The sequence below is a fragment of the Prosopis cineraria genome, unplaced genomic scaffold (assembly GCF_029017545.1).
Source record: "Prosopis cineraria cultivar Desert tree isolate PC_DT_omini unplaced genomic scaffold, ASM2901754v1 PC11, whole genome shotgun sequence".
Lineage (NCBI taxonomy): Eukaryota > Viridiplantae > Streptophyta > Magnoliopsida > Fabales > Fabaceae > Prosopis > Prosopis cineraria.
The window spans coordinates 24346099-24372908 of record NW_026555342.1 but is presented as its reverse complement, the minus strand read 5'-3'; the positions used below and the strand labels follow the sequence as shown (position 1 = coordinate 24372908).

The 26810-nt window shown below is 29.6% G+C and overlaps 1 protein-coding gene across 1 annotated transcript; it reads right to left on the bottom strand.

Annotated features, from left to right (window-relative positions):
- Positions 1-21675: 21675 nt before the first annotated feature.
- On the bottom strand, positions 21676-25885 carry LOC129286908 ((3S,6E)-nerolidol synthase 1-like). Its single transcript, XM_054923010.1, has 7 exons — positions 25779-25885; positions 25054-25339; positions 24033-24411; positions 23681-23899; positions 23444-23582; positions 23060-23308; positions 21676-22100 (listed from the first exon to the last, which is right to left on the bottom strand). Exons 2-7 carry the CDS (start codon positions 25244-25246, stop codon positions 21759-21761), a joined length of 1521 nt encoding a protein of 506 aa, XP_054778985.1. The 5' UTR covers positions 25247-25339; positions 25779-25885; the 3' UTR covers positions 21676-21758.
- Positions 25886-26810: the final 925 nt, after the last annotated feature.

Below are 26810 nucleotides of genomic sequence, written 5' to 3'. Positions count from 1 at the left end.
TGTAAATCACACATTACAAAACAAATATAGCACATAATAAATAACAATAAATTTTTAATCTTTTTCTTGTATGTTCCTTATCTTTGCTCTCCTTCTTTACTTGAATGCTTCTACCTCTTTTATTTGAAATTCAAATACCTTCATTGTGATCATTTCTCATATAAAAGACTTTATCCTCAACAAAGTAACTTTCAAATGATATCCCCATAAAGGGATCATCTTCAATTGTAAAATCATTCATATCTTCAATTATTTTACTACTCAATAAAATGATAGACCAATTTATTTTAGCCGGATCAGGAATAAAAAACACTTGGTGAGCTTGTGAAGTCAAAATAAAAGGCTCATCTTTATAACCTTCTCTATTAAGATCTACTATTAAGAACCCCAAGTCATCAACTTTAAGACCATTTTTTCGATCAACCCACTTACAACCAAAAATTAAAACTTAAAATTTGATGTAATCTAACTCCCAAATGTGCTTAATTACCCCAAAGTATGACGTTTTTGCTTACAAGGGATTTTTGTCTTTAGCACTAGATATATGCATTACTTGGGTTATAAGAGTTGCACCACTATTTTGCATTATGCTCCGATTATCTTGCTCTTTGGTATAAAACGTGTACCCATTAATAAGATAGCTAGTGAAGGAAAGAACTTGTTTATTTGGACCTCTGGCCAACCATTTTAATTTTTCAAAAATTGAATCAGGATCGGTAGTCAACTTCTCAAGAATGTGTTGTTTCAACCACGTTGTAAAAATCTTATTATACTTGTTTGCATACCAAATCTCCAATCTATTAGGGTTATCCCGCTTAAGTTGGGCTATGTGCATCTTTACATACTCCTCAACCTTGACAGAGTTGTGTAATACATATAAATGTGCTTGTTCCCATTGCAAGTTAGAGATTGTAACTACTTTATTACCTATAATTCCTTCTACATCAATTCTACTATCATGCCGAGAAGTCGAAAGACTAATATGGTTGACATTTGATAAGTACTTAGTACAAAATTCAACTGCCTCCTCACAAATGTATTGTTCAACTATACAACCTTCGGGTTGACTTCGATTTTTCATATATCCTTTTAGTATCTTCATGTAACGCTCAAATAGATACATCCATCTCAAGAAAACTTAGCCACACATTTGTATCTCTCTAACTAGATGAATAGTGAGGTGCGCCATTATATCGAAGAATGCAGGTGGAAAATACATTTCAAGTTCACACAAGATTAACATATTTCGGGTTTGAAGTCTTAGCAATTTTATTGGGTTAATCACTTTACTACATATAGACTTGAAGAAGAAACACAATTTTGTAATTGTGGCTCAAATTGTATCAAGTAAAATAGAATGTATAGCCACTGGAATAAAATTTTTCATCAACACATGGCAATCATGTGACTTTAAATCCTTCAACTTTAAATCCTTCAATGACACAAGGCCCTTAATATTTGAAGAGTACCCCTCTGGAACTTTAACAGTAGCAAGCGACTCACAAAAAGTCTTCTTTTCTCTTTTAAACAATGTATGAGCTACTGCACAAAGAAATGTATGACTTCCCTTCTCTTCTAGACAATGCACGAAATTTAAACTAAAAATTATTGAAATAAATGAGTCAAAATTCATAGAAAAATATAATCATCATAAATATCCCATTTTGATCACTAATTTTCATCTTAATAATCATCCTAAGGCAAAGCAAATCATCTACAATCATTCTCAAGTTAATAAAACACCAAACATTAGCAATTTTCAACAAACCACAATATCAAAATGGGCAAAAAATGAGGAGATATTTAAACAACAAAAATCAACTAATAAAACGATCCATTATCTTAAATAAATCAATGCCATAATCTAGAAATCTAAGCATATTGGAAGAAAATGAAGAAAAACCATAGAAATCACAAACTCATGTACCTTAGAGAAGAGAGGATGAAGCACAAAGAGGAAGCTAATGAGAGAGGAACCGAATGGTGTAGGAGGAGCACTTTCATGTCGGTGAGGGACTAAGGTGGTCGACGGCAACAATGGAGGCAGATTGAAAGATTTCTATCGATTTCATGTAGAAGTAGAGAAGAGAGAAAACAGGGATGATGAACGGGCGGGAATGAAAAAGTGAATCTGAAAACTGAATAAAAACAAGAATAAATGATGGGTATTCATATACCCATCATTTATTCCAAAATATATGACGGGTGATTTAACACCCATCATATATAAGGAAGGCTTTAAATGACGATTGTTTTAAACAACCGTCATTTAAAGGAAAAATTTTTTTATTTTTTTAAATAAGGAAAATCAAACGTTGGCCACGAATATATGACGGGTGTTTGGCAAACCCGTCATATATATTTCTGGACTTTAAATGACGGGTGTTTAAAACACACATCATTTAAAGTTTTAAAATTTTTTATTTTTTAATTTAAGAATCTAAAACGACGGGCACCAATATATGATGATTTTTTTTTATAACCGTCATATATTGTTTGAACTTTATATGACAAGTATTTAAAATAACCGTCATTTAAAGTTTAAATTTATTTTTTATTTTTTTCTTTCAGTAAATGAAATGTTGGGCTGAAATAAATGATGAAGTTTTTTAATACCCGTCATTTAAAGTCTAGTAATATATGATGATTTTTTTTAACACCCATCATTTATTTTATTACCATCACCCACCTATCTCATATATGACGTGTTTTTATTTGACCGTCATTTTTCATGGCATCTTATATTTATGTTTTTGTAGTAATGATAGTAGAGAGTTATTCTATCACTAAGATCATTATCTCACCGTATGGTTACATTTTTATAGGTCAAAGTAGTTATCAAAATAAGGGGAAAGATACAGAGCCAACTTAGTATTGATAAAGCTGTGCATCTCAAAATTTTGTGCAATAAACTTGAACTAGTATGAATGTTGTAAATACAAGTTGTCATAAGATTTGCATGCATGTTTTGAATCGTTATAAGTTGTGAAATTTTAAAATTGTTGAAAATGGTAGTGATTGTGTAAATCTTAGCTCTTATGTGTAAAATATGGTGAAATGAGTAACATGGACTAAGATTTGGTTGTGAATGTATTGTGTATGTGGAGACATGTGATTAAGTAGAGAAATTGTGGTGAACATGGCTAAACTAGTGTTTTTTAAGTAAAGTTGTGTAATATGGAAATGGGCTATTGAATGGCCAAATTTTAATTTGTATGTATATATGATATAGGATGTGGTCAATCAAGTATATTAGGTCTTTTTGGACATAGTTGAAGGCTTAAAATGGTCTAATGAGATAATGTGATATATTTAAGCGCTATGGTGTGCTAAATTTTTACAAAAAGTAACTTTTTGCACCTAGGTGTCTAAGTTTTCATCAAAATGTTAGATCATGTTCAAACATGTCTCATTAGCTAGCTTGTGAAATAAGTTTCATGAGGGCACTTGAATCACTTCGATTAGACGTCGTATATGAAAACGGCACACACCGAAAGTTCCACTACAAAAAAATGACTTTTGGCATTGATAAAAAGTTGCCGCTAAAATAAAAGTTGCCTTTAAAGGTTTTTAGTGGTGAATTTTCACCGCCAAAGGGTTGCCACCAAAATCTTGTTGCTAATAGTTTTTGACAACCATATAATGACCCTAAATTTTAAATTAATTTTATAGCAAGTGGAGAGTTGTTAATTGTTGAAACTCTTGCTAGTAATTTTTTGAAGATCCAGAGTTCAAATTCTACTAAACAAAGGTTCAATTTTATTTTGTTTAAATTATTGAAAAAAATTTGTTCCATTTCTTGTAATTTTTATTGCATCATTTCTTGTAAGTTTCCTTGTGCTTTTTATTGTAATTTTTACAATTTTCCTTAATCAGCTTTTTATTTCCCATTCTCATTTACTTTCTTGAGACATACTAGATGTGAGAGAGAAAAATCTACAAAAAAAATCATTGTATCTGCTCTTTTTCAATCCCAGTTGGTCATCGACGTTCTTCGTCCTTCCTCCTTGCTGGTTAGCTTGATGTCGACAGGTACTTGAGTTTTGTATGTGCTATTGTGTGGGTGCTTCAAGATCTTCTTCTTATTTCATTATTTGTTCTGCCTCTTCCATTGTCGATGGTGCACTGCTGGTAGGTGTGTGAGGAGCTTGATCTGTCAGAACTAAGGATCATCCTATAAGTTCTTCTTCCCTCTTCGGTGCTGTCAACTTCATTTTCATCCATTTTTGAGTGGCCAAAATTTTTCCCCTGTTCAGCCATACAATTTGTCTTTTTCTCCCTTACTTGTGTTTTGTTGGCTACTTGAGGTGAGAAGCTTTGATCTTTCTTCTCTTTGCTACATGCATGTGATTTTGGGTTGAGGTCATGAAATATTATGAATTTTCCTTCTTCCTCTGCTGTATGTGTTTGTAGAAAAGGGTTTGTGGAACTAAGCTGAATTTTAGTCCAATGAAGGTGATTTAGTGTGGCCTTGAGCTACATTAAAATTTATATTGATTTTTCAAAGGAATGGAACTTGGGAAGTTGATTTATTCATATATTTATATTAGAGACTTTTTGAGAAGTAGAACTGCATAGGAAGAAGCTTGGTAATGATTTGAAGTTTAATGCCCATAAGGTGTTTGACAAAATAACCAAGAGGGATTTTTGTTATATAATGGCATGATATATATATATATATATATAATGAGTATATTATTAATTAAATAAATTATCATTAGAAGATAGTTATTCTCTTTGATGGGTGTTGGGAGGTGAATAGATTAATTATAAATATAAGAAAACCTTTGGAAAGGGAGTTAATGAGAAAAAGAACTTGATTTTATGGTTTAGATATTGAGCATTGAAATAAAGATTTAAATATGCCATCATTGATTAAACAATCATGTTAAGCATTTGTTCTTTACGATGAAAGTTAAAGAAGAAATTAGATGTTTTTGGAAGAGATATTTGAGTTAGAATTTAGGAACCAATTTGATATTCATTTTTAGGATATCATTGGGATAATTGAAGCAATATTGAAAAAGATAAAAGTAAAGGTTTTCTTTCTTTTATTTCTTTAAGTTGGTTTAGATTTAAATATTTTGGGTAGAAAAGCATGATTAGGGAAGTGACAATGATATTATTTGAATATTAGGAATTTTAGGAGAAAGCATTGACCTCCACACTAGTTTGGAAGTAAATTATGCATTTAAAAACTTTGCAGATAAGTGAATAGCGTCTAGACTGATTTTTTTTTTCAATCAAAATTTTCTTTACTAAAATATTACATTTTTCTACAAATTATTTTAATAGCAATAATGTAATTATGGGATATTATGTTGATTAAAATTACTTTATTTTGTGAAATTAGTTTTACCATATTTAAAATGTTAGATAATCAATAAACACAAGTTTAGATTTTGATTATGAAATTTCATTCTATCAAATATTGAATTGGTATAGAAAATGATTCATGTGAATCTGACATTAAATATGAAAATTTTATTTTTATAGTGAATATTTTCTCACATGTTTGAAAGTAGATTTGAAGAGGATTTTATATAAGATACTGGTTGCTAATAGTATTTTCGTTAACCATTGGCGCCTTGGTCAGTGACTAGCTAGTTTGGTTTTCATGAGCTCTGCTTTCACATTTGTTGTTCAAGGGCCTCATACTCGGGTTTGTTTTGTGGTTTTGAGCCACATTTGATTAGCCTTATTCTTATGGATTGTATGTCCATGTTTGTGAATTGTTCTGACAAATTCTAGAAATATAAATTTTCAATTAATTGGTGATTTTATATTCAAAGGTTTTCAATCGGTAAATATTATTATTTTTATTTATTTATTTATTTAATCATTTTGACTTGTCTAGATCCAATGTTAAAGTTGCTTTGTCATTATAAATTTAAAGTTTGCTAATGTTGAAGTTATATAGAATTTTTATTTCAAGTTTACAAAATTTGTTTACATTGAATTGTTTTTCTTTTTAATTTATGTAAATTTTGTAGCTATTAATTTTGATTTTGAAAAATATTATGGTTGGGACATTACTCACTGGAAAGTTATTTTGGTCTCATATAGTGCAGCTAACGTTTTACGTCTTACTGACTATTGAAGGACTTCTTTTGCTGAGTTGTGTGTAGATTTGTTTTGTAAATATTTTCTATTGATGCAAATATAAAATTTATGTATTACATTGTAAAAAAATATAATTAGATGCTTCACATAGACTATAGTTATAGTCCTCATTTTATTATATACTTTGTCTATTGGTTGGAAGGAGCAAAGCTCCTGATTATTGAGATTTTTTTGGTTGAATATTTTGTTGTAGAATTTTTGAAGATTCTATTTACAGAGAAGGTTTTGCAGAAATTTTTACAAGAATATTAAGGCATTTGTTTGAAGGAAGAACATTAAAGATGTTGTAAATACAATACAAATATAATTATGATTTTAAAAGTAAAAAAAAAATTATTGAGTTAAGGTTTAAGGAATATATGTTTGTACACATACTCCATACTAGTTACTTCCATATTTCGGGACGTGACAAGTGACAAATATAATCATTGCCAAAAGTATATCTTTAGCGGCAACAATTATTGTGACTAAAAGTTTTTCACTACCAAAAGTTTATCTTTGGTGGCGACGAAAAATATACTTTTAGCAGCGACTATATTTCTCATCACTAATAGTATTATTGCCAAAAACTATTAGCAACAAAACTTTTGGTGGTAACTCTTTGGTGGCGAAAAGTCACCACTAAAAGTTTTTAGCGATGATTTTTTGTGACCATCAAAAGCTAAATTTTTTTAAAAAAAATAAAAAAGTCATCCCATGTCACGTCAGTGCCTTCTTGTGCCACATCATCTAACACCTTATGTCACATCACCTACCATATGTTCACCTCCTCGTGCAACGTCACCCTGCCATGTGTGCGACATGTCATATCATGTTATCACCACGTGCCACATCACATATTCATTGTGAAATTTGCTCAAGATGTTCATTGTGAAATATGCTCAAGCCAAGATTTGAGCCCTTGACTTCTATCTTCTAAGCCTTAAGTTCTCTATTGTTGTCAGTTGAGCTGAAATGCACCTGTAGTTATTATATGCGAAATTAAATATATATTAGTTAATTACATACACAAATATAAAATAATATATTATTAAAAATATATACATATATATTTTATTTTATTTTCATTTATTAATATGTTAAAATAATTTCTATAGGTGTATATATATATATATATATATATTTTTAATAAAATATTATTTTTGTTAGGAAAATGAACTTAAAATGAAATAATTTTAAATATTAAATAATTTTCTCATAAACATTTTTACCAATTTTTAAATTTTATTTTTATTTTTAAATGAAAATAATTAAGTATATAATTTATTTATAAGTATGTATTATATTAGGTAACATTAAATATCTTTTATTTTTTTTCCATATTTTTCTCAAAAATTAATAAATAAATTATTAGACTTTTATCTTCTCCCAAGTTAAATGCTTCCCCTTCTTTTATTAAAAATAAATTTTACCTGCAATTTTTCAATTATCTTAAAAATATTTTAATAAAACATTTATTTTAATCATATAAATTTTATTAATAGTCATTTTGGATAATTATTCTTTATTATCTTTGAGATTGAAAATAGGTGGACATGTGATAAACTCAAAGTAGATGCAAAACACAAAAAACTCCAAGTTAAAAATTTAAGTGGATATTTCATAATCAAAATAGAAGGAATCTTGTCTTGACTCAATCTAAATTAGTTTAGACTTCTATTAAAGCCTCTTTAATAGAGTCAATCTAAATTTAATATGGAATATTTTCTGATAACTTTACAATTTAAAATAAACAAACTTTAATAAGTTTATTCATAATTTCACCCAAAATTCAAAAAAACCATTAAGCATTCTCTACCTATTTTATTTGTTGCTTATTTTAAATAGCCATCAAATATGAAGTATCTAATTTAAATAATCCTATAGTTGTGAAACATAAAGCTCAGCAAATGAAGTAGACACCATTTATATACTAAGCCAAGTATCAAGTATGTAATATGTTAAGTAGTCTGTAATGCCATTTGCATCTTACAACATCTATATAACTTTAATATTCTAAAGTTTATGTATAACTTTAACATTCCAATGTTAATTATTTCTCATTCTATATATAAATACCTTTAATGGCAACAAATTTTTTCACTAAAAGTATTTATAAAATATTTTTAGTTTTTTAATTATTTTTTATGAAAATAATTTAGGCGATGACAAACTATGGCTGTAAAAGGTAATTATATAAATTATTTTTGATTTTATAATATTTTTTTATGAAAATAATTTTAGCGGCAACTGTTTGTCACCATTAAAGTAATCACAAAAATTATTTTTATTTTTTAATGTTTTTTATGAAAGTACTTTCTAAAAAGTAATTGCAAAAATTATTTTTAATTTTTCAATTATTTTTTACAAAAATACTTTTGGCGATGACAAACTGTCACCACTAAGAAGTAATTACATAAATTATTTTTAATTTTTTAATTTTTTTATAAAAATACTTTTGGCAGCGACAAAATGTCATCACTAAAAGCCATTACATAAATTATTTTTTATCTTTTAATTATTTTTCATAAAAATACTTTTGGTAGTGACAATTTGTCGCTACTAAAAAGTAATCACATCAATTATTTTTAATTTTATAAGTATTTTTTATAAAAATACTTTTGGAAAGGTTTGTTGCTGCTAAAAGTAATTACAAAAATTATTTTTATTTTTTAATTATTTTTTATGAAATCTAAAAAGTAATTACATAAATTTTTTTTACTTTTTTAATTTTTTTATGAAAATAATTTTGGTGGCGATAGTTTGTTACTGCTAAAAGTGATTTTTAATGGCAATAATTAAATATCACTGCTAAAAGGGGGCCTTTAGTGGCAACAATTAAATGTCATTGCCAAAGATCTACTTTTAGCAGCAGCTTCTAATTGTCGTTGCCAAAAGTAGACCTTTGGTGGTGACTTTTTTTGTTGCCGCTAAAAGTTTTTTTTTTTTAGTGTTCACCATGCGAACTGTCATATAACAGCAGCAGAAACTATTATATACGCCACGTCGTATTACACATCATGCTGCGACACATGGAACAAATAAGGTTAGCTCATGCTTTGTGCCACATGTCACAATACATGTGGTGAACGTTGTAGCACATGGCTTAGTTTTTGACTTTATTTCTTTGTTTGGAAGCATGCATGGACTCTAATGAATGCATAGGTTATTTTTCGCTATGCTATGCTCTATTTTGTATTGAGCTAGTTGAGAATTTTGATGATTTTCAAAATGAGTATTAGGTCTAAGCTTTTCAAACAAAGCATTTGATATATAGTTTGGTTTTATTATTGTCAGGTGAATATTGGTAGAACTTACACCTTGCCGCTCTATGATATGAATCATGTTTGGGTAATTTCTCAGCTAAGCTTGAATAGCTTGTTCAATACTAAGATTCATTCTAAGTCAAGCATGAAGGTTAACAATTGATTCATTCATTCAAGCGTGGACTCAATAAAATCCAAGTATACATTACTTCTGAAACATATTTCAAGCTGATTCATAATTAGGATCAATCAAATATGGTAAAAATAACATTCAAGCGTGAATTAAATTACAAAAGCTCAAGCAAGACATTTCTTCACATTGAACTTTCAATCAAGCATGGACACAAAGGTATCCAAGCATGAACCAGCATGTAGTGCCATGACTTCACTTCTAATTCTCTAATTCAAGCAAAATCCAATTATGGTTCAAGCTTGAATGAGATCCTCTAAGTCTTATATGCACAATAACATGCATGGGACACTTATAGTCCAAGCATGAATGAAATAATGTGAATCAAAAGAGCATGTAAATATGTGTCAACAAGTATAGGCATTTCTTGTAATTGCGTGGATAAGACTTTTTAACCTTAAGGACTTATAAGCCTATGATTTTCTATGTGATGCAAACCTTATCATTTTCAAATATGAATTTAGCACTCAAATTAGTTTTCACATATTTATCTAAGAGAATAATAAAATAAATACAATCTATGAACATTTATCTTATATTCAATTTACACAAGTAACAAATACCTTTCTATCAGTTTTTTTATCAACAAAACAAATAGTTCAACACTCTTAGTTTTTGGACTCTACTTGTTGCAATCATATGACTGGTCAATAAAATTTCTTCTCTTATATGACATCTAATACCAATGCTTATCTTTATTCATATCACTAATAACTCCAAAATGCCTGTTAATCATATTGGTACTGTCTCTTTGCCTTCTTTATCCATCCACAATATATATTATGTCCCTAGTATTAGTTGTAACCTTATCTCTATTAGACAACTTGTTGATATGGTTTATATTGTACTCTTCAAGAAATGGCATTATGTTGTGATGGATTCTTACACAAGACAAACCATTGAGGCTGGTTTAAGGTTAGACACATATTTAAGCTCTGCATCTCCCTGAAGTCACTTCTCCTAGCTAGATCATGTGCTATTTTCAGATCCTCATCTCTTGATTTATGGCATCATTGTGTCATGCATCCTTCTTTGAATAAATTGTGTCTTTTACTTTGTAAAGGTCTTTTAAGAAATGTTGATGATTAGTCTTTACATTGTATTTCTTGTCCAATTGCTAAGCAACTTGCTTTATTTTTCATAAAAATGATTTTATTGTCGATTCACCTTTCAATTAATTCATTTTGATCTTTGGGAACTAGCATCGACTCCCTCCATAGGCAGATCATGATACTTTGTAATCTTTGTTGATAATTTTTCACAATTTACTTAGATATACATGAACAAAAATCAATTTGAGGTGCCTAATATTTATATCAAATTTGCCACCATGGTTCAAACCTAATTTAAAAAAAAATAAAAGTTTCTCATCGAGATAATGCTTTAGAATATCATGACTCTAAATTATTCAACTTTCTTTATACTCAAGGCACCATTTCTCAATACTCATGTCTATACAATTTCTAGAAAAATGGTTGTATTGAACAAAAACATCATCATATTCTTGACATTATGAGAGATTTCATCCTCCTGTCTTGAATGCTTTTATGGTGAAGTAGCTATGATTGTTGTTTATCAAATCAATTGAGTTCCTACTTCTATCCTTGGTAACATTTCTCCCTTTGAGTGTCTTAATGGTACCTCTCTTGATTACAATCTCTACAAGTTTTTGCAAGTTTGTGTTTTGTTCTTCTTCTCCATCATGAAACCACCAAGTTGTAAGCTCATTCCCATGATTGTGAGCATAAGAGTTATCATTGTTGGGATCCTATTTCTCATCATATTGGCATTTATCATGTTGTCTTTTGGGAACATCTTCTCTTTTCCTTATTGATTGATCTTTCATCTATCTCTCCTCCTTCACCTTTTATTCTTACAGATACTTCTATTGATCTCTTTCGTATTGACTTAAGCATGGACTTCACTTTTGAGCACATGCACCATCCAACACTATGCCCTCTCCAAATAATCCTACTATCCTAGATCTTCCAGTACAAGTCACACCTATTAAGCTTGTATTGTCTAACTCTATTTGATCGACTCATGTAAGAAATCCACCTCCTTACCTAAGTGATCACCATTGTTTTTCCACCATCCTTTAGTTTTAGAAACCTTGATCCTTTAAGGAAGCCTATTGTGATCCATTTTGGCATCAAGTTATGAATGAAGAATTGCATACCTTAGAGAAAATGCATACTTAGGACCTTATTGATCTTCCTCCTGGTAGGACTTTGATTGGGTGTAGATGGGTCTATAAGAATAAGGCTCATTTAAAAGGTTCTTTGAATGCAAGGCTTGCTTAGTGGTTCAGGGCTTTACATAAAAATATGGTATTGATTATGATGAGACTTTGCTCTTGTTGCTCACATTACTTTTGTTAAGAATCTTCTTGCCATTATTGCTATAAAGCATTGGACTCTTAAATAGATGGGTGTCAAAAAAGCCTTTTTAAATGGTGATACAGAGGAAGTTTATAAGAAGCCTCCTCTTAAGTATCTGCATCTAAAAGATAAAGTTTATCACCTCTAATAAGCCTTCTAGGACTTAAGTAGCTCACTTAGATTCACTTGTATCCACTGGTGATGATGTTACTAGAGTCTAAGAAATTAAGTATTACTTAGGATGACAGTTTGAAATGAAGGATCTTGGTAGATAGAGCTACTTTCTTGGTCTTGTGTCAAACATGGGAGAGATGGCATCTTTCTTTCCCAAGTCAAATATGCCATTGATTTGATATCTCGAGCACATCTTTTTAATGAGGAGGTTGAGAGAACTTACATAGAACCAAATGCCCATATCACTCTTGTTGATGAAACTTTATTGAAAAATCCCACGTGATATTGTCAATTTGTTAGGGGACTCATTTATCTTATAGTGACTCATCTAAGCATGGCCTATGTAGTTCATATAGTTAATCAATTATTGTTTGAAACCTGAACCACTCACTATATAGTTGTACTTCGCATTATTTGGTATATTAAAGACACTGTGTATAATGGTTTACATTTCTCTGTTAGCTCATCATCTTGTTCTTGTGGCCTATTCTGATGCTGATTTTGGGGTTATCATAGTGATTAATGACTTCCCATTAGTTTCTACATCTTTCTTGATAATCTATTATCAATATATCCTTTAAGAGAGTTCTATCAAGCTAGTTCCAAACTTCATGGCTCTAGACTCATTCCATTATTCGTTGTAATATTCTAAATTTTAATTCCCGAACATGAGAAATTAATCATGGATGATTAAGATTATGATAGAAGTTTATTGGTTTGAGGATTGTTAGAATATTGGTAGTTATAGCCTTAGGATCAAGCTTAGAAGCTTTTTTGGGGAGGAAGAACCTTCATCTACTAATAGATGAAATTGCACATGATCCATCTACATGTGGATGAAATTGCACATGATCCATCTTCATTTTCTAGCTCCATCCACTTGCGGATGGAAATTGCAATTCATGCAACTATGCATATATGAAACTCCAGAAATATGTTATAAGTTTTAAAATCTACAAAAAAAAATAGAGGGGAAGAGAGAGGGAGTCAAAGAAATCGGCAAAGGCTTCGCTAAGGCATGGTTTTACCATGGATTAAGGGTATTTTTAGGCAAGCTATCATTGAAGGTAAATTCCCACACCATTCCTCTTCCATTTGAGTAATTTTTAAGTTAGGGTTTAGATGTTCTTCCTTAAATCTGAACCCTTTGAAGATTTCTAAGCTTTGGGCTATTGTTAGTCAAATTATTGGAGCTAAATGAGATTATTGGATGTTCGTTTCTGCTCCTAGAACATTGATTTTGAACAGGTTAAACTTTGGGTCCTAATTTCTTGAGTTTAGGAAAACCCTAAGCTCTTTGAGGAAGAATTTGAGCTATAGGTTATTATAATTATTGCCATTTAAATTGTTGGAGCCATATGAAGTTAAAAGGAGCTAATAAACTCATTGGAATTGAAGTTTTGAAATTAGTAGTATTTTAAAGTGGATAATTAGGAGTTGGAAGTGCTTTGTTTGTTGATGATTTAGTGATATTTGTTGTTATGGATTGTGGATTAATCTTCTGGTGCATTTGAGCTTGATTTTTAGCTTAGGAAAAAAGTTACATTAGGGTGACCTTCAATTTTCTCAAAGGTTTGAGAGAACCGGGGGATTTTTAACTTATGGTATTGCCTATTAGATTGATTTATGTTACTTTGCAAACATGATTAATATGATTTTATATAATTATAAAATTATAAACTCTTATATTGTTTTAAAAAAATATATGCAAGTGGGATCGCATGATTTATCATTATAATTTATGACGTTGAAAATGTCATGTACTGTTGATTGATTTTTACTATTGGTGATGAAGTATTATTGGCATGTCGCGAAAATTCTATAACTATTACTACGCTCAATTCTATTATACCCTGCCTTATGTCACAAAAATAGCTTTATAACTACTGCGAAAATGACTTTTTGCACTACATTGACAACAAACTATTGTTGATTATTGAAGCTCGTCCACGCATTTTAGTCCCAATCCTGCGATAGTTTGGTTCCAACTTCTGTCCATACTCAGTTTCAACCTTTAGTTCTAGCCTCCATTTTCTCATTCCAGGTATTTTCAAATCCTTATAAATTAGTTGAAGAAATTTGCGTGTCTTTCAATAGAATTAATACTCTTGTTTTGTTGGATGAGATATTTCATATATCCAGAATTAGAAATACTTCAATTTTTTAGAATTTTGGATACTTTTAGAATTTTATTACTATATTTGTTGCTAGAATTTGTTTCTATATCTTATAATATAAGGGGCTATTAGAAAATGCAATCCCATATTTTTTTAAGAAAAATCAGATATACGATGAATATTTGGAAATAACTCTTATATAGTTCCATTATATAGTGGTTATTTAGTTCCAACTATAGATCAGTTATTTTCAAATAATTGCTGTATAGTTCAGTCTTCAAACTATATAACAATTATTTTAAAGTAACTATTATATATACCCCCAATGTATAATAGTTATTTCAAAATAATTACTATATATATATCTTCAATAATAGCAGTTATAAACTGCTATATATTTATTTAGGAAATATATAGCACTAGAATGTATAGTGGTTAAAAACTGTTACATATAAGTAGAAATAATCATTATGCATACCATCTTTTATAGTAGCGGAAGAGAGACCTTAATGCTTTTGAAGACATAATGTCTAATAATGGAAGCAGTCAAAAAGATTTTAAATGATACTACGTAGCATTTGTTTTCAAATAAATGTTATATAGTCCCAAGATTATATAATGGTTATTTTAAAATAATGACTATAGAATTTGTAGGCTTAAAAATTTTAAAAATAACTAGTCTATATAATAATTATTTAAAATAACCATAATTATAGGGACTATACAGCAATTATATAACTGCTGGGAATCTTTTTTTCTTTTTCTTTTTAAATAAGACTATGTAATGGTCTTTCTTAATAACTATTATATAGTTTCTTCACTCCAACCCCACCTTGACTATATAACAGTATTTGAAATAACTATTAAACAAAAGGTGCTATATATAAGCTATTTTTTAAAAGTGTAACTAAAAAATAAGAAAATAAGAAACATAATACAAGTGCAGAAGCCCAATACATTAGCCCAATTATAAATTCCATGGTCCATTACATTCAAAAATGTATAGCCCATTATATGCTACAAAACTCAGTTTATTAGCTAAATAAAACGCAAAATTTTGACTTAGGCATTGAAAGTCGAACTATGGTATATTCCATACACCTCTCCCTTTTGGCACGACTATTCGCCTTTGCATCTGACTTCTTAATCTTAATGCCTTTGAAAAGCTTCACCTAATGACCAAAATGGCCTCCAACACAACCTTAAACCAAAATAGCATGGCATTAGCTAGAAAATGCAAAAATAAAGTCATGATGTGAATCTCCAAAACATGTGTATAGTTTCCTTACTTGGGCATTCAAAATATGTACAACTTTGCTAAAATATAATAAAATGCAAGGAAAACATGTTAAAATGACGTGAAATTTTAGAAATTAACAATCATCAACTTCACTCCTCCCAATCTTAAATCTACAGTCATCGATCAAAATATACTTCCTATGCTCTCTGACAAACTACATCCAAACCCTCACCAAGACCTAGGTGATTATTATCTCTTCCTCTCTCTTTCTTTATCTTCTTCCTTTGTTTCTCTTTTGATTAGTGAGTTCGAACTAACATATTAGTATACACAAATTAAAACGAAGTCTATATTTACGTAATATATCACAAAATTGAGGGTGCAACTGCTACCCCTCAAATGTGTGGGTGTCAGTGTGTGTGTGTGTGTGTGTGAGGTTTGCCCATATGCCCTTGGCAGTGGTCTGGCCAATAGCTTTGGCATCCAAGTCCTTTGTATATTGGAAACTCTCTAATAAAGTAAGTTCATTAGACTAAATTGTATTAATTTTTAAGTGAGAATAAATTGTCATTTTCCCTTGATAACATATCAAAAACAAAATAACATATCATCTATCTTTATTTTGGTCTTCAGGAAAACATAATATTTCACACTCAAGCCGAAGCAATTGACTGCATCCGCGTGCGTGACGTGCATTAGGTACAATAAAATCTTGAAAGGGACCACTCGGTTGCACTGTACACGAAGAAGAGAAGGGCCGCTTTTTTTTTTTTTTTTTTTTGGTGAATAGAAAAGGACCACTTCAATTTGTTTTCACCACAAGGGGACCACTTGGAACTCTGGCTCTAGCCTCCAATGAATCATGGATGTCACCAACTGTTTGATTTTGATATGACATCGATTATTTGTAGGCATTAATATTTGTCCATTGGAAATTTCTGGTGATATGTATTTTTATGAACATTTATATCATTAGTTTGATATTTTTGGTTGATACATTTTTCTTGTTTGATTTTTTATATAAATATTAGTTTATTAACAAAAATCTCAACTTCAATCGCACGTTACATTGAGTTTCTTTCTTTTCTTTATTTTTATTAAGTTTAACGTATATGTATAAGATATATAGGGTCAAGGAGTACCAAAACATTAAAACAATAATGTTATATTTTTCTAGGAAATTATCAACTAATCTTGATGAGACTAGTAGTATTAATTAATATTGACAATATATCATGACTTGCAAAATGGATTACTATAAGGAAAATGTTTTTGAATATTATGGTCCAAGTTAATTAATTAAGAATATTTCTTTTATTGATTGACTGAAGCATACATTTAATCATTTTTCTTTGCATAACATTTTAGTTTTGTTCCTAAATTTTAGGAAGTATCTTTTTCGCTTTAACCCTTATTAGTTTTATCAATAAAAAATTTATACATTGAATTTTTTAATATTGATAAAAATATTTTTGAATGTTGACATATTTAATTTAATTTTTTTAATGTTGATATATTTGGTTTAATATTGACAAATCATAATTGGAGAAAAAAATAATAATTTAAAACTAATATTGTTAAGTTAAATGACTGAAAATATGTTTTATAAAATTAAGGGATCAAACTAAAACTTTATATAAAATTAGAAGATCAAAAATATACTTTAACTTTATTGATTTTATCTTATATTCAGATTTTTTTTGAGCTATTAATGAATTTCGCTCATGATTTCAATAATTAGATGAAATAGAGTTGTGTGAAAGCAGCATTGAATGGATTGAAGAGAAGGACGATTATCCTCTACTTTCTTCTTCTCCATTCATTTATTTTTGATTATCTTTTCAAATTCTATTTCAATTTTTTGTTGTTGAAGTCAATGAATGAAATTATAATTATTTTCCTTAGTTATTTTTCACATAACAGATAATTTCTTCAATATTGTGGGAAAATCATATCCATTCATCAAATATTTCTTCACCAACAACTATTGCATGAGCCACATGAAACAAGTCATTATCATTATGATAAGCCAAGCAACCAACGATGTTTTGTGAACCTATATGCAATGAATACTCATTCAAATTTATTGTTCTCATCAGCCAGCTATTTTTCTACAACGTCTTGGTCTATCTCCGTTACCAAGGCTTTAATTTACTTTTGGCCTTTAAAGCTTATGAACAAGGGGGAGTTAGAAAATTTTATTAGAGAGCCAAAATAATAAAACATATATGATAATTAAAAAAATAAAATCTATATATATAACTAATATAACATAAATATTTCAATCTATATATTTATATTTAATTATATATATAACAAAAATAAATATATACTTTATTTTTTAAGTTTTTTTCATTACTTTTTCATGATATAAGAACAATTAATTATTATGTCTATGATAAATTTTTTAGAAATTTCCTTCTCAATTTAAACTATTATTAAATTGGAAAAAATTTGATCTTCCCATAAAGCTTTGAATAATTTAAATGTATCTTTAGGATCTAAAGTTTTGTTTAATCTAAAAAAACTCTACTATTTGTTTACTAAATTTACTATTTAATTTTTTTAATTGATAATTATAGTAAAAAAAATATATCAACATGATAATGATACTTAATTGTTACAAATTCTTTATGCTAATGAGATTTAAGTATATCATAATAAAAACTATTCATATAATAAATTTCAATAGCTTGGTTGTTACAAAAAAAACATAATTTTTTTCTAGAAAAACATATATTAACCATAATTTCTTAATTTTTGAATAAGTGATTTTATGATAGAAATCATGCATATAGAATTTATTATATTTTGGGATTTGTTTTGTTAGTAATAATTATCATAATTTCTTTCGTCAAATATAAAATGAAAGTAAAAGTAAATGATATTAATGCTTTAAAAGCAGTTGTAACATTATCTTATTAAAAATAAATAAATTCTATGACAACTATATCTTCAAGCTACTGAAACAATTGAACTATACATGCTTAAAAGACAACTATATAATTGAAATGAAAATTTTATTTAGTGTCTTCAGGTTTTATAATGTGCTAATTTAAGGGGTTAAAAATATATAACTTCTATATTTTATTAAAAAAATTAAAAAGTTAAGATGACAATGACCCTTGCTGGTCTCCCTATCCCTGCCCTTTCTTATGAACAGATGATTATTCGTCACTCAATGAACATTCTTCTTCCCATGTAACCTTTTTTTGACTTATTATATGTGTTGGCAGCACTACTAAAATAAAGCATCATTTTTTAGGGTCACCAATGCTGAAATAATAAGCACACATCAACGGCCGTCAATATTTGTTTTATTGACACCTATTTGACAGTTAGTGAGTGTTGATAAATATATAATCAAAAATAGTATCATCAACGGTCACCGACTGTGGATAAAACTTTAAAACTATTTTTGACAGTATTTTTTTTGTCGTTAAGAATACTCAAATATTTAATTGGTGTACAATTTTCTATGACCACTAAAATTGATGCTCTTATTACTTTATTTCCAACAATTTTTTTCTAAAATATTTTCAATAATTTTGGCCGTTGAAATATATATATAAAATTATAATATCAAATTTAAATATTCCAAAAAATATATCAAATATTCATATTTTGTATATATAAATAATTTGTAACTTATAAATTATGCCTGTCAAAAATATTAAGTTGAAAATGCTTTGTTTTATTGTAGGGAAAATATTCTACCAATTGATGAGCTCTAGCTTTATATATCAGGGTATATTGGTAAATTTATTCTTTAATTCAAATCAATAAATACCAAGTCAATTATTGCAATTATAGAATCCTTTCTTATTTTATTGGGACTAACACACACACACACAGATATATATTGGTTATGTGACTGTCATGATTCCGGTGGAGAAGAACGTACCGGGATTTATTCATTTATCATGATAATTAAGTTTCACAAATAACATAAAAAAGTTAAGGTTTAATCAAGTCAAATAGAGTATGTAGGTCCAATTGGGAAACTTCCAACATAATTTCTATAAATTGATAAAGTTGTAATAAAAAAGACGAAAACATGGGGTGGTAATGGTTCGAATTAGAAAGGACAGGAGCAAGAAAGCAGTGGTGGAGCGAGCTTGGAAAAAATGACTTGTTTGGGATAGGGACTTTTATATTTTTTAATGTGCATCCTCCACTTATTATACTCTGTATTTCATTATTTCATATTTTAAACTTTAAATTTATTTTAATTTTATTTTTAGCCTACATTTATTCAATTTTTTAACTCAAAACCTCATGAATATTATCCCTCAATTTCACTATAGTTAAATACAAATATCATTTATTAATCCTTTGAAAAATAAAAAAAATTTAATTTAACTAAACTAGACTTGTGTTGTCCTCATCCTAAATACTAGTTAGGAACTAATAAGTAAAAGAGAAAAAAAAAAGCAATAATAAACTAAGATTCAAGACTCAAGAGTAAATTAGTTAAACGTCTTTCACTAGCTCACTACACTTACAAATCTATAATTAAAAGTTGAATTAAAAAACAAAGAAAAAGAAAAAAGGAAAGAGAAATATTGAATTTGGAAGAGACAAAAAAGTCTTCTTGTACCAAGGATCTTGGGTCTGTCATTACCTCTTAGAGTCAGGATCCTAGCTCCGTCATTGCAAGAAAGACAAGGGAAAAAAAATGAAAATGGACTATTCATTTCAATAAAAAAAATATAAAAATAGCATCTTTATCTGATTAAATAACTATTTATCATTAACAAAATATTATACCACCAAAGTGTTGTGGGGACAGAATTGTCATAAAGACATGTTTCAAACATGTGGGGGGAAAATAATTGACACTGTATGTGCTTGCATATGATGAACTTCTTTTATTCTGAACTAGCATGAATCTGCGTGCAACGTACAAGTCAACAAGATTTAGATATATGAAATTGAAATTGAAATTCTAAATTTATATTTTAATATTAGATAGTTGTGCCTCACTTCTTTTTGGCCAAAAAAGCAGCCTCGCATGTATTTATTTACTTTCCTTAATTGATTAATGATTAATCAATAAAAACACTATAAGTTGATAGAAGTTTTAATTATGGTATGCTAGACAAATTATAATTTATAATTTTAATATAATAAATACATTAATGTTTAATTTAACATCTTTAAGGCAAGAGTTAAATTTTAATTTTAAAATATATTTTAATTGACCTTTACCTTTAATTATGCAGGTTACTTTCCACAATCCATTTTAATAATAAAGTATAATGTGATATTGTGTTTAATATTTTTTTATATTGTGTTTATTATTCCAATATTTAGAATTAGTACCATTTTATTATTCCCACTATTTAATTTTAATACTTTAGAAAATGTGTTAAACAATAAATTCAAACCATATTTTAAATATAACAATGAAAACTAAACGCTACAATATATAAAACCTCTTAAATTTTAAAATAGTTGCATATGACCCCCTCTCTTTTAAATGTTTAAAATTAACTCTTTTAACCTTTAATTTTTCAAAGCTCTTATTATTAATTATATTATTTTTTTATAAGGGTTCAAATGTCATTATTACTATATAAAATTTTAAATATTTACATTTATATTAGTTTTATTCATATTTTTTTATTATCAATGGTGCATAATTTTATTATTTTAAAGGATAAATTTTTGTTTATATTTTTAGATTAGGGAAAATAATCTTTTAGTCATCCAACTATTAAGTCACTTGTAACTCAGTCCCTCAACTATGACTCGCTATGACTCAGTCCCTCAACTATAACTCGTCTATAACTCAGTCCCTCAACTTTTAAATTACTTACAAATTAGTCCCTTAACTTTTGTTAATTATTTTTTTATGTTAGCTTATATCTCACATCAATGAGCAAGTGGAGGGTATTTTAAAGTAATATATGAGCATTTTTTTATCCCTCTTATTTGATAAGAAATTTTTTAAAAAAAAAATAAAAAATAAAGACTAAGTTATAGGTGAATCAAAAGTTGAGGGATTGAGTTGTAGTAAGTTATAGTTGAAGGACTGAATTATAAGTGAGTTAAAAGTTGAAGGATTAAAATATTAATTTTCTTTTTAGATTAAATTAATGTAATGTACATAACTAAAATATTTAATTTTAAATAGTTTGATTATTTCCAACTATGAAGACTTTAGAATCAAGATCAAAACATAGGGCTCGATCGCCTCAAATTCTATGCTAACACATGGAAATTTTGCAAGATGTTGGGCACTGCTAATGATCTTATTTTTATAACAACACTGCTGTCATATTTTTACAATACAGGGGCCTGATCTTTTCGAATCCTCTCTCTGATCGTACCATTATTATCACCACCTAGCAAAGATTTCACATGCCCTTCTAGTCTTGATGGGCTACAGTCATCATAACTGTACATCATAGGCACCATCCTTGCACAATTCAGACAATATTTTGCAAAAGACGAGGGAAATGGATTCGATGATGATGACGAAGCAAAGCATTCTTTGTTGAGACACTTCCAAGCATGTGAGATCAGACGTTTGACATGTTCTCTTGCTGTTTCCTCAGAAACTCCAGGGTGATCCATCATGTAGCAGTTGAGATAGGACCCATCTTTACCAGCTTTATTATTGTCCTGTACCAATACAGACTTTGAATTGAATCTTCTCGATAAGTGTGTATCCGATTCTGTGGTCTAAATGTAATAAAGTAGCTGAATTTTGTCCAGGCTTCACGTAACTTCAAATCAAAGTCGCACTCGAATTTCCTCAAGTAATTATATCATATTATTCTAATAATTTTCTCTTTCACACAACAGTCTTTATGAATTTCACTATAGACGACAAAGTACGTAGAAACCTACCCTGTCAGGCATTTGGACCATTTAATGTAAGGTCATAAAGTTACAATCCAAATCGCTTCGTCGTCATCGAGGTCGTGAAAACTTAATGGATTTACTAATTAATAATTCATTATTCATCAATCGATTCATCAATTTGATAATTCTCATTAACTTTGGTTGGTCTGAAACACAAAATTTAAAAGGGTTAATTAAGAGTCATTTTTGCCTTTGAAATTTTTGCATAGGGTCTACGACTACGGGTGTCTTAAATTTGATTTTAAGTCATTTATCTCTTTAAACTAGTAAAATTTGATGCTTCATTATCCTGTCATTCACATATCACTTGTTGACTGTTATCTGCTTAGGTGGACATATTTTGTTGACCCATGTCAAGGTAGATTTTTTAACATGTAAGGGGATAAGTGATCCAAAAAAATTGAATTTTGAATATTAGGTATTTCTAAGAGAATACTTTGACGGCAAAAGCAATGCTAATAAGTTTTGATTGGGAATCCATTTGGATGCCATGTGTCCAAGAAAAGTTAACAAAACAAGTCCAGCTCAAAAGATAATGATCAACAAATGGCACTTGATTGGTAGGATAATGAGGCATCGGATTTTAAGATTCGAGGACAAAAATGATTCAAAATTGAGTTCAGAACACCCTTAGACCTTATGTGAAAAGTTCTAGAATAAAAAGACCTTTAACCCAATTAAAAATTAAACATAATATCAATATTTCTTTCTCGTACCTCTGCACCTTGTAAGTCATCGCAAAGCCTTAGAATTGTGGATGTTGAGGATACCAAGATTGGAAAGCCATCCATGAGAGCCACAGTTTCTTTGTTAATGCCTTGACCTAATATGAAGAAGGCGTGCACAAGGCACACATGCACTCCTGTGCTCACAATCCCATTCTTTAAATATTCCTCAGCATTTGGTAACTTCCCTGAACTAAACCATTTTGCTTCTTCCCAAAATGCATTGCACAGTCTCACCCACTGCAGCAAAAAAATAAATAAATAAATAAATAAACAAATAAAAGAAAAGAAGAAGAAGAAGTCAATATTAATCAACTTCTTCTTTATTTGTATAAAAAAAAACCTCAATAAACTGATTACAGATTTTTTTATTACCGATTTGATTAACGTGTTTATAGGGTTCCACCCATGTTTGTTTTGAACCTTAATGGAAAATTCATTGGTTATATCATAGAGAGCCTTGAAGCATGCTTTCATGTAATCTGGTAATTGCTCAGTTGCTCCCAAATCCCATCTGCATTATCATTCATAGATTATATATTATGTCATGGCCAATATAATTTGTTATGATCATTAAGAAAATGTGTCTCATATCAAGAAATTAAAATTTACCTGTTGACTGCATCTAGAAAGAGAGAGAGTTCATCCATACTTCCATAAACATCAAATATATCATCAATTATGTACACCAGAGATAAGGGCTTTGTGATTTCAATCCTTTCTTCTGAAAAGCAAGCATCTGTGAGGCATGCCATGGACCACATGTACCACTTTATTGGTTCATCTCTTGTAAACTTCATGTCCTTGGCCAAACCTAGGCCTTTCCACCACCTATACATATACAAGGTACATGTGAATATGTTGGTGGGTGTGTGTATGTGTGTGTGTGTGACAAGAAATATAGTGATACAATGCATGATTGAAGTGTCAAATCATATAATATCAAACAAATTAAATAACTCACTTAGATACCGCGTATATCTCCTGGAGGTTGATTGAGTTAACTATTTGGGTATCCATTTGGGATAGATTTTGTAGCGGCATTAACCATCCATTGTCAAGTTGGGATTTTGGAAAAAGGAAACTTCTGGGTGTGAACCTTGGCAGACTTTTGTGAACTGGGTACTTAAGTGTATTTGCAATAACATTAGCTTCATGATGATCATGGAATCTTGAACGCCATGAACTAAGGAGATGGTACGCGAAGTTCCCAACTTCCTCAAGATCATCTTCTCCTTCCATACTTAACTGTGAAGCTTCAAACAGTTCAATCAAGCCTTCAATGTTTCCCCAAAATTTTTGGCTCAGTCTTCCCTTCATGTCCTTGAAGTTCTCAAACACACCTGCGTCATCAGACTCAGTAATAACCATTCAATTTTTAGATCCAAGAGCGTTATTAATAGTTTCAATAATTGACTTGGACTTGACTTTTTGAAAGAATTATTTAGCTAATGGATGGATAACTTTACTCTAAAAGCTAGCTGTTGAAGTAAAATACAATCCACTTAAATACCTTATTGAGTATCACATGTTACTCAATGTAAGACTTTGGTATCTCACACTATCAAGTCACAATAAATTGGCCTCTCAATGGAAGGTCACCTGATGGTTAACACAGCCTCCTACTAGTCAAGAGACTTCATGGGTACCCTCTTTCTAGAAGATGGATACTTAAGTGGGATAAACCTTATTCCAAAATCTTTTTGTTGAAGTAGGAGAACCATCCACTTAAATATTCCATTGAACATCTTATATTACTCAATATAGGACTTGGTATCCTATACTACTAAATCGTCACGTGAAAACATGTAGCAGGCACATGCATCTCCAGGTTTATAACTAACCACATCATAACTTACGTACCATCGCAAGAAGAGTATTCCAATAATTCACATATTCGAGTTCTATAAAGAATTATTCTTGGTTTGCTATATGTTTTGTAATGATTAAACGTTATTGTGGAAAAAGAATAATGGCACATTTACCTGAATCTACTTTATAACGTTGTTGTCTTGATAAGCGAAATTGCATTGCAACTTCAGAGAGCTGGCGATGATCATCATGATCTGTGCAGCCATGGCTTTGAGTTTCAAGCTCCAGATAGTGTTTTCGAACAGTTTCTTGAATCTCCTCTTCAAAGCGGTGGTCAAGTCCCAGCCTTTGAATCATATCAATCATTTGTTAACCTTCAACTGAATTCAGTCTAGCTTTTTCAACCAGCATTTTCTTAACGTTCTTCAATTGTTTTTCATGTCTGATATGAATGTCATCCTGAAAGTGGGAAACAATGATCCACAATAACCACATATTCTTTGACACGTCGCTATAAAACAATAAAAGAATATTCATGCATGCAAGTATAAGTCCCCAGTATGTCACGTAAATAAATTAGTAAAAAAATAAAAGAATTTTTAAAGCACATGTCCTGCAACACTACTCCAGGTCCCTATTTTATTTGTTTTTCTTTTATTTGCACCATCTGAAATGTTAGTTCCTATATTTTGGAAACTACTCAGAAAAACCATGAGATCACCCAAGAGGTGTCAATTTTGCCCAGTGAACTTAACACCATTAAACCCATTAATTAGATGACTAGGAAAAAATATGCTGACCTGAGAAAAAATTAAAAAATTGTCTAAACTCTCTTTGAATATACAAATAAATATATGTATAGAAAATTCAATTAAAAGTGATACAGGAGATTTCCCACACATTGAATGTTGATCTGGTTTTTGCAGGAGCGACGTTATGCTGCATGGATATAATTGAAATGTCTCTATCCTGCGAAGCAGAGTTTGAGACACGAGTTCCTCTGGGGTTGGCTCTAGGAATATGTGCGATTTGCTTCAGAAAAAAGGGCAACTTTAGGCTGTAAAGGTAAGAGACTGACATGGTGAAAGAACGAGATATATATATATATATATATATCACAAAGAGATTAAAAGAGAGCTTTGCTTCTGATGCTTTAGTGGTAGAAACTAAGTTGAAGAGATGCTTGCAGACAGGAAGAAATGAGAAGCCATTTATATTGAGGAGTCGGTTGGCCATAGCATCATTTAAAGACAAGGGAAAACAAAATTAGTTTCTGCAAGTTTGGTTTCTCCACCAATTCTGGTGTTTCTTTCAAGAACAATTAAATATTGGGCCCCAATATCAAGATATTACGTGTAGACTATATTATTCTTATTTTTTATTTTCCAACATTAATATTGTCTCAACCATTGTATCATTCTTTTCACACTTTGCTTTGCTTTTCTTTTTTTTTTTTTGGCAAAATCGTTTTTATCTCATCTTTCCCCAATTTGGTGACATGTCTTAATCAAGTCTACTTCAAGTTGTTCTTAAGTTTCGTTTTTATTTTCTGAGTTTAATTTTGATAAGGGATATTTATAATAAGTATAATGGATATTTATTGTGTGAACAAATTTAAGCCATCCACTGAATTTAAATTTATAATTAATGTACAAATCTGTTAAATTTTTTTTAGTACTATCTTTGAATAATTTTCTTTCTTTCACATATATGATACCATTGTAAATTATTCTCTTTCATACGCGCAATGTTGAAGAAGAAAAGTCTTTTCTATGTCTCATAATCCTAACTTTTTGAGCATCGTGTCCCATGACCTACTTCGAAGAATTTTGGTTGAACAGGTCCTTCCTGAAATAGAAGATGAGTTCTAACAACGATACTTTTGTCTTTTAGCACAATTGTACGGTCATATTCAAATGGGATATAATAA

What these genes read in the sequence shown, in the direction of transcription:
- LOC129286908 (XM_054923010.1), bottom strand. Translation starts at nt 25,246, where the DNA reads ATGATTGATATGATTCAAAGGCTGGGACTTGACCACCGCTTTGAAGAG. An exon ending in GAGATATACGCGGTATCTAA is followed by an intron (nt 23,900 to 24,032) that starts GTGAGTTATTTA and finishes GTATATGTATAG; the next exon opens with GTGGTGGAAAGGCCTAGGTT. An exon ending in TAAACACGTTAATCAAATCG is followed by an intron (nt 23,309 to 23,443) that starts GTAATAAAAAAA and finishes TTTTTGCTGCAG; the next exon opens with TGGGTGAGACTGTGCAATGC.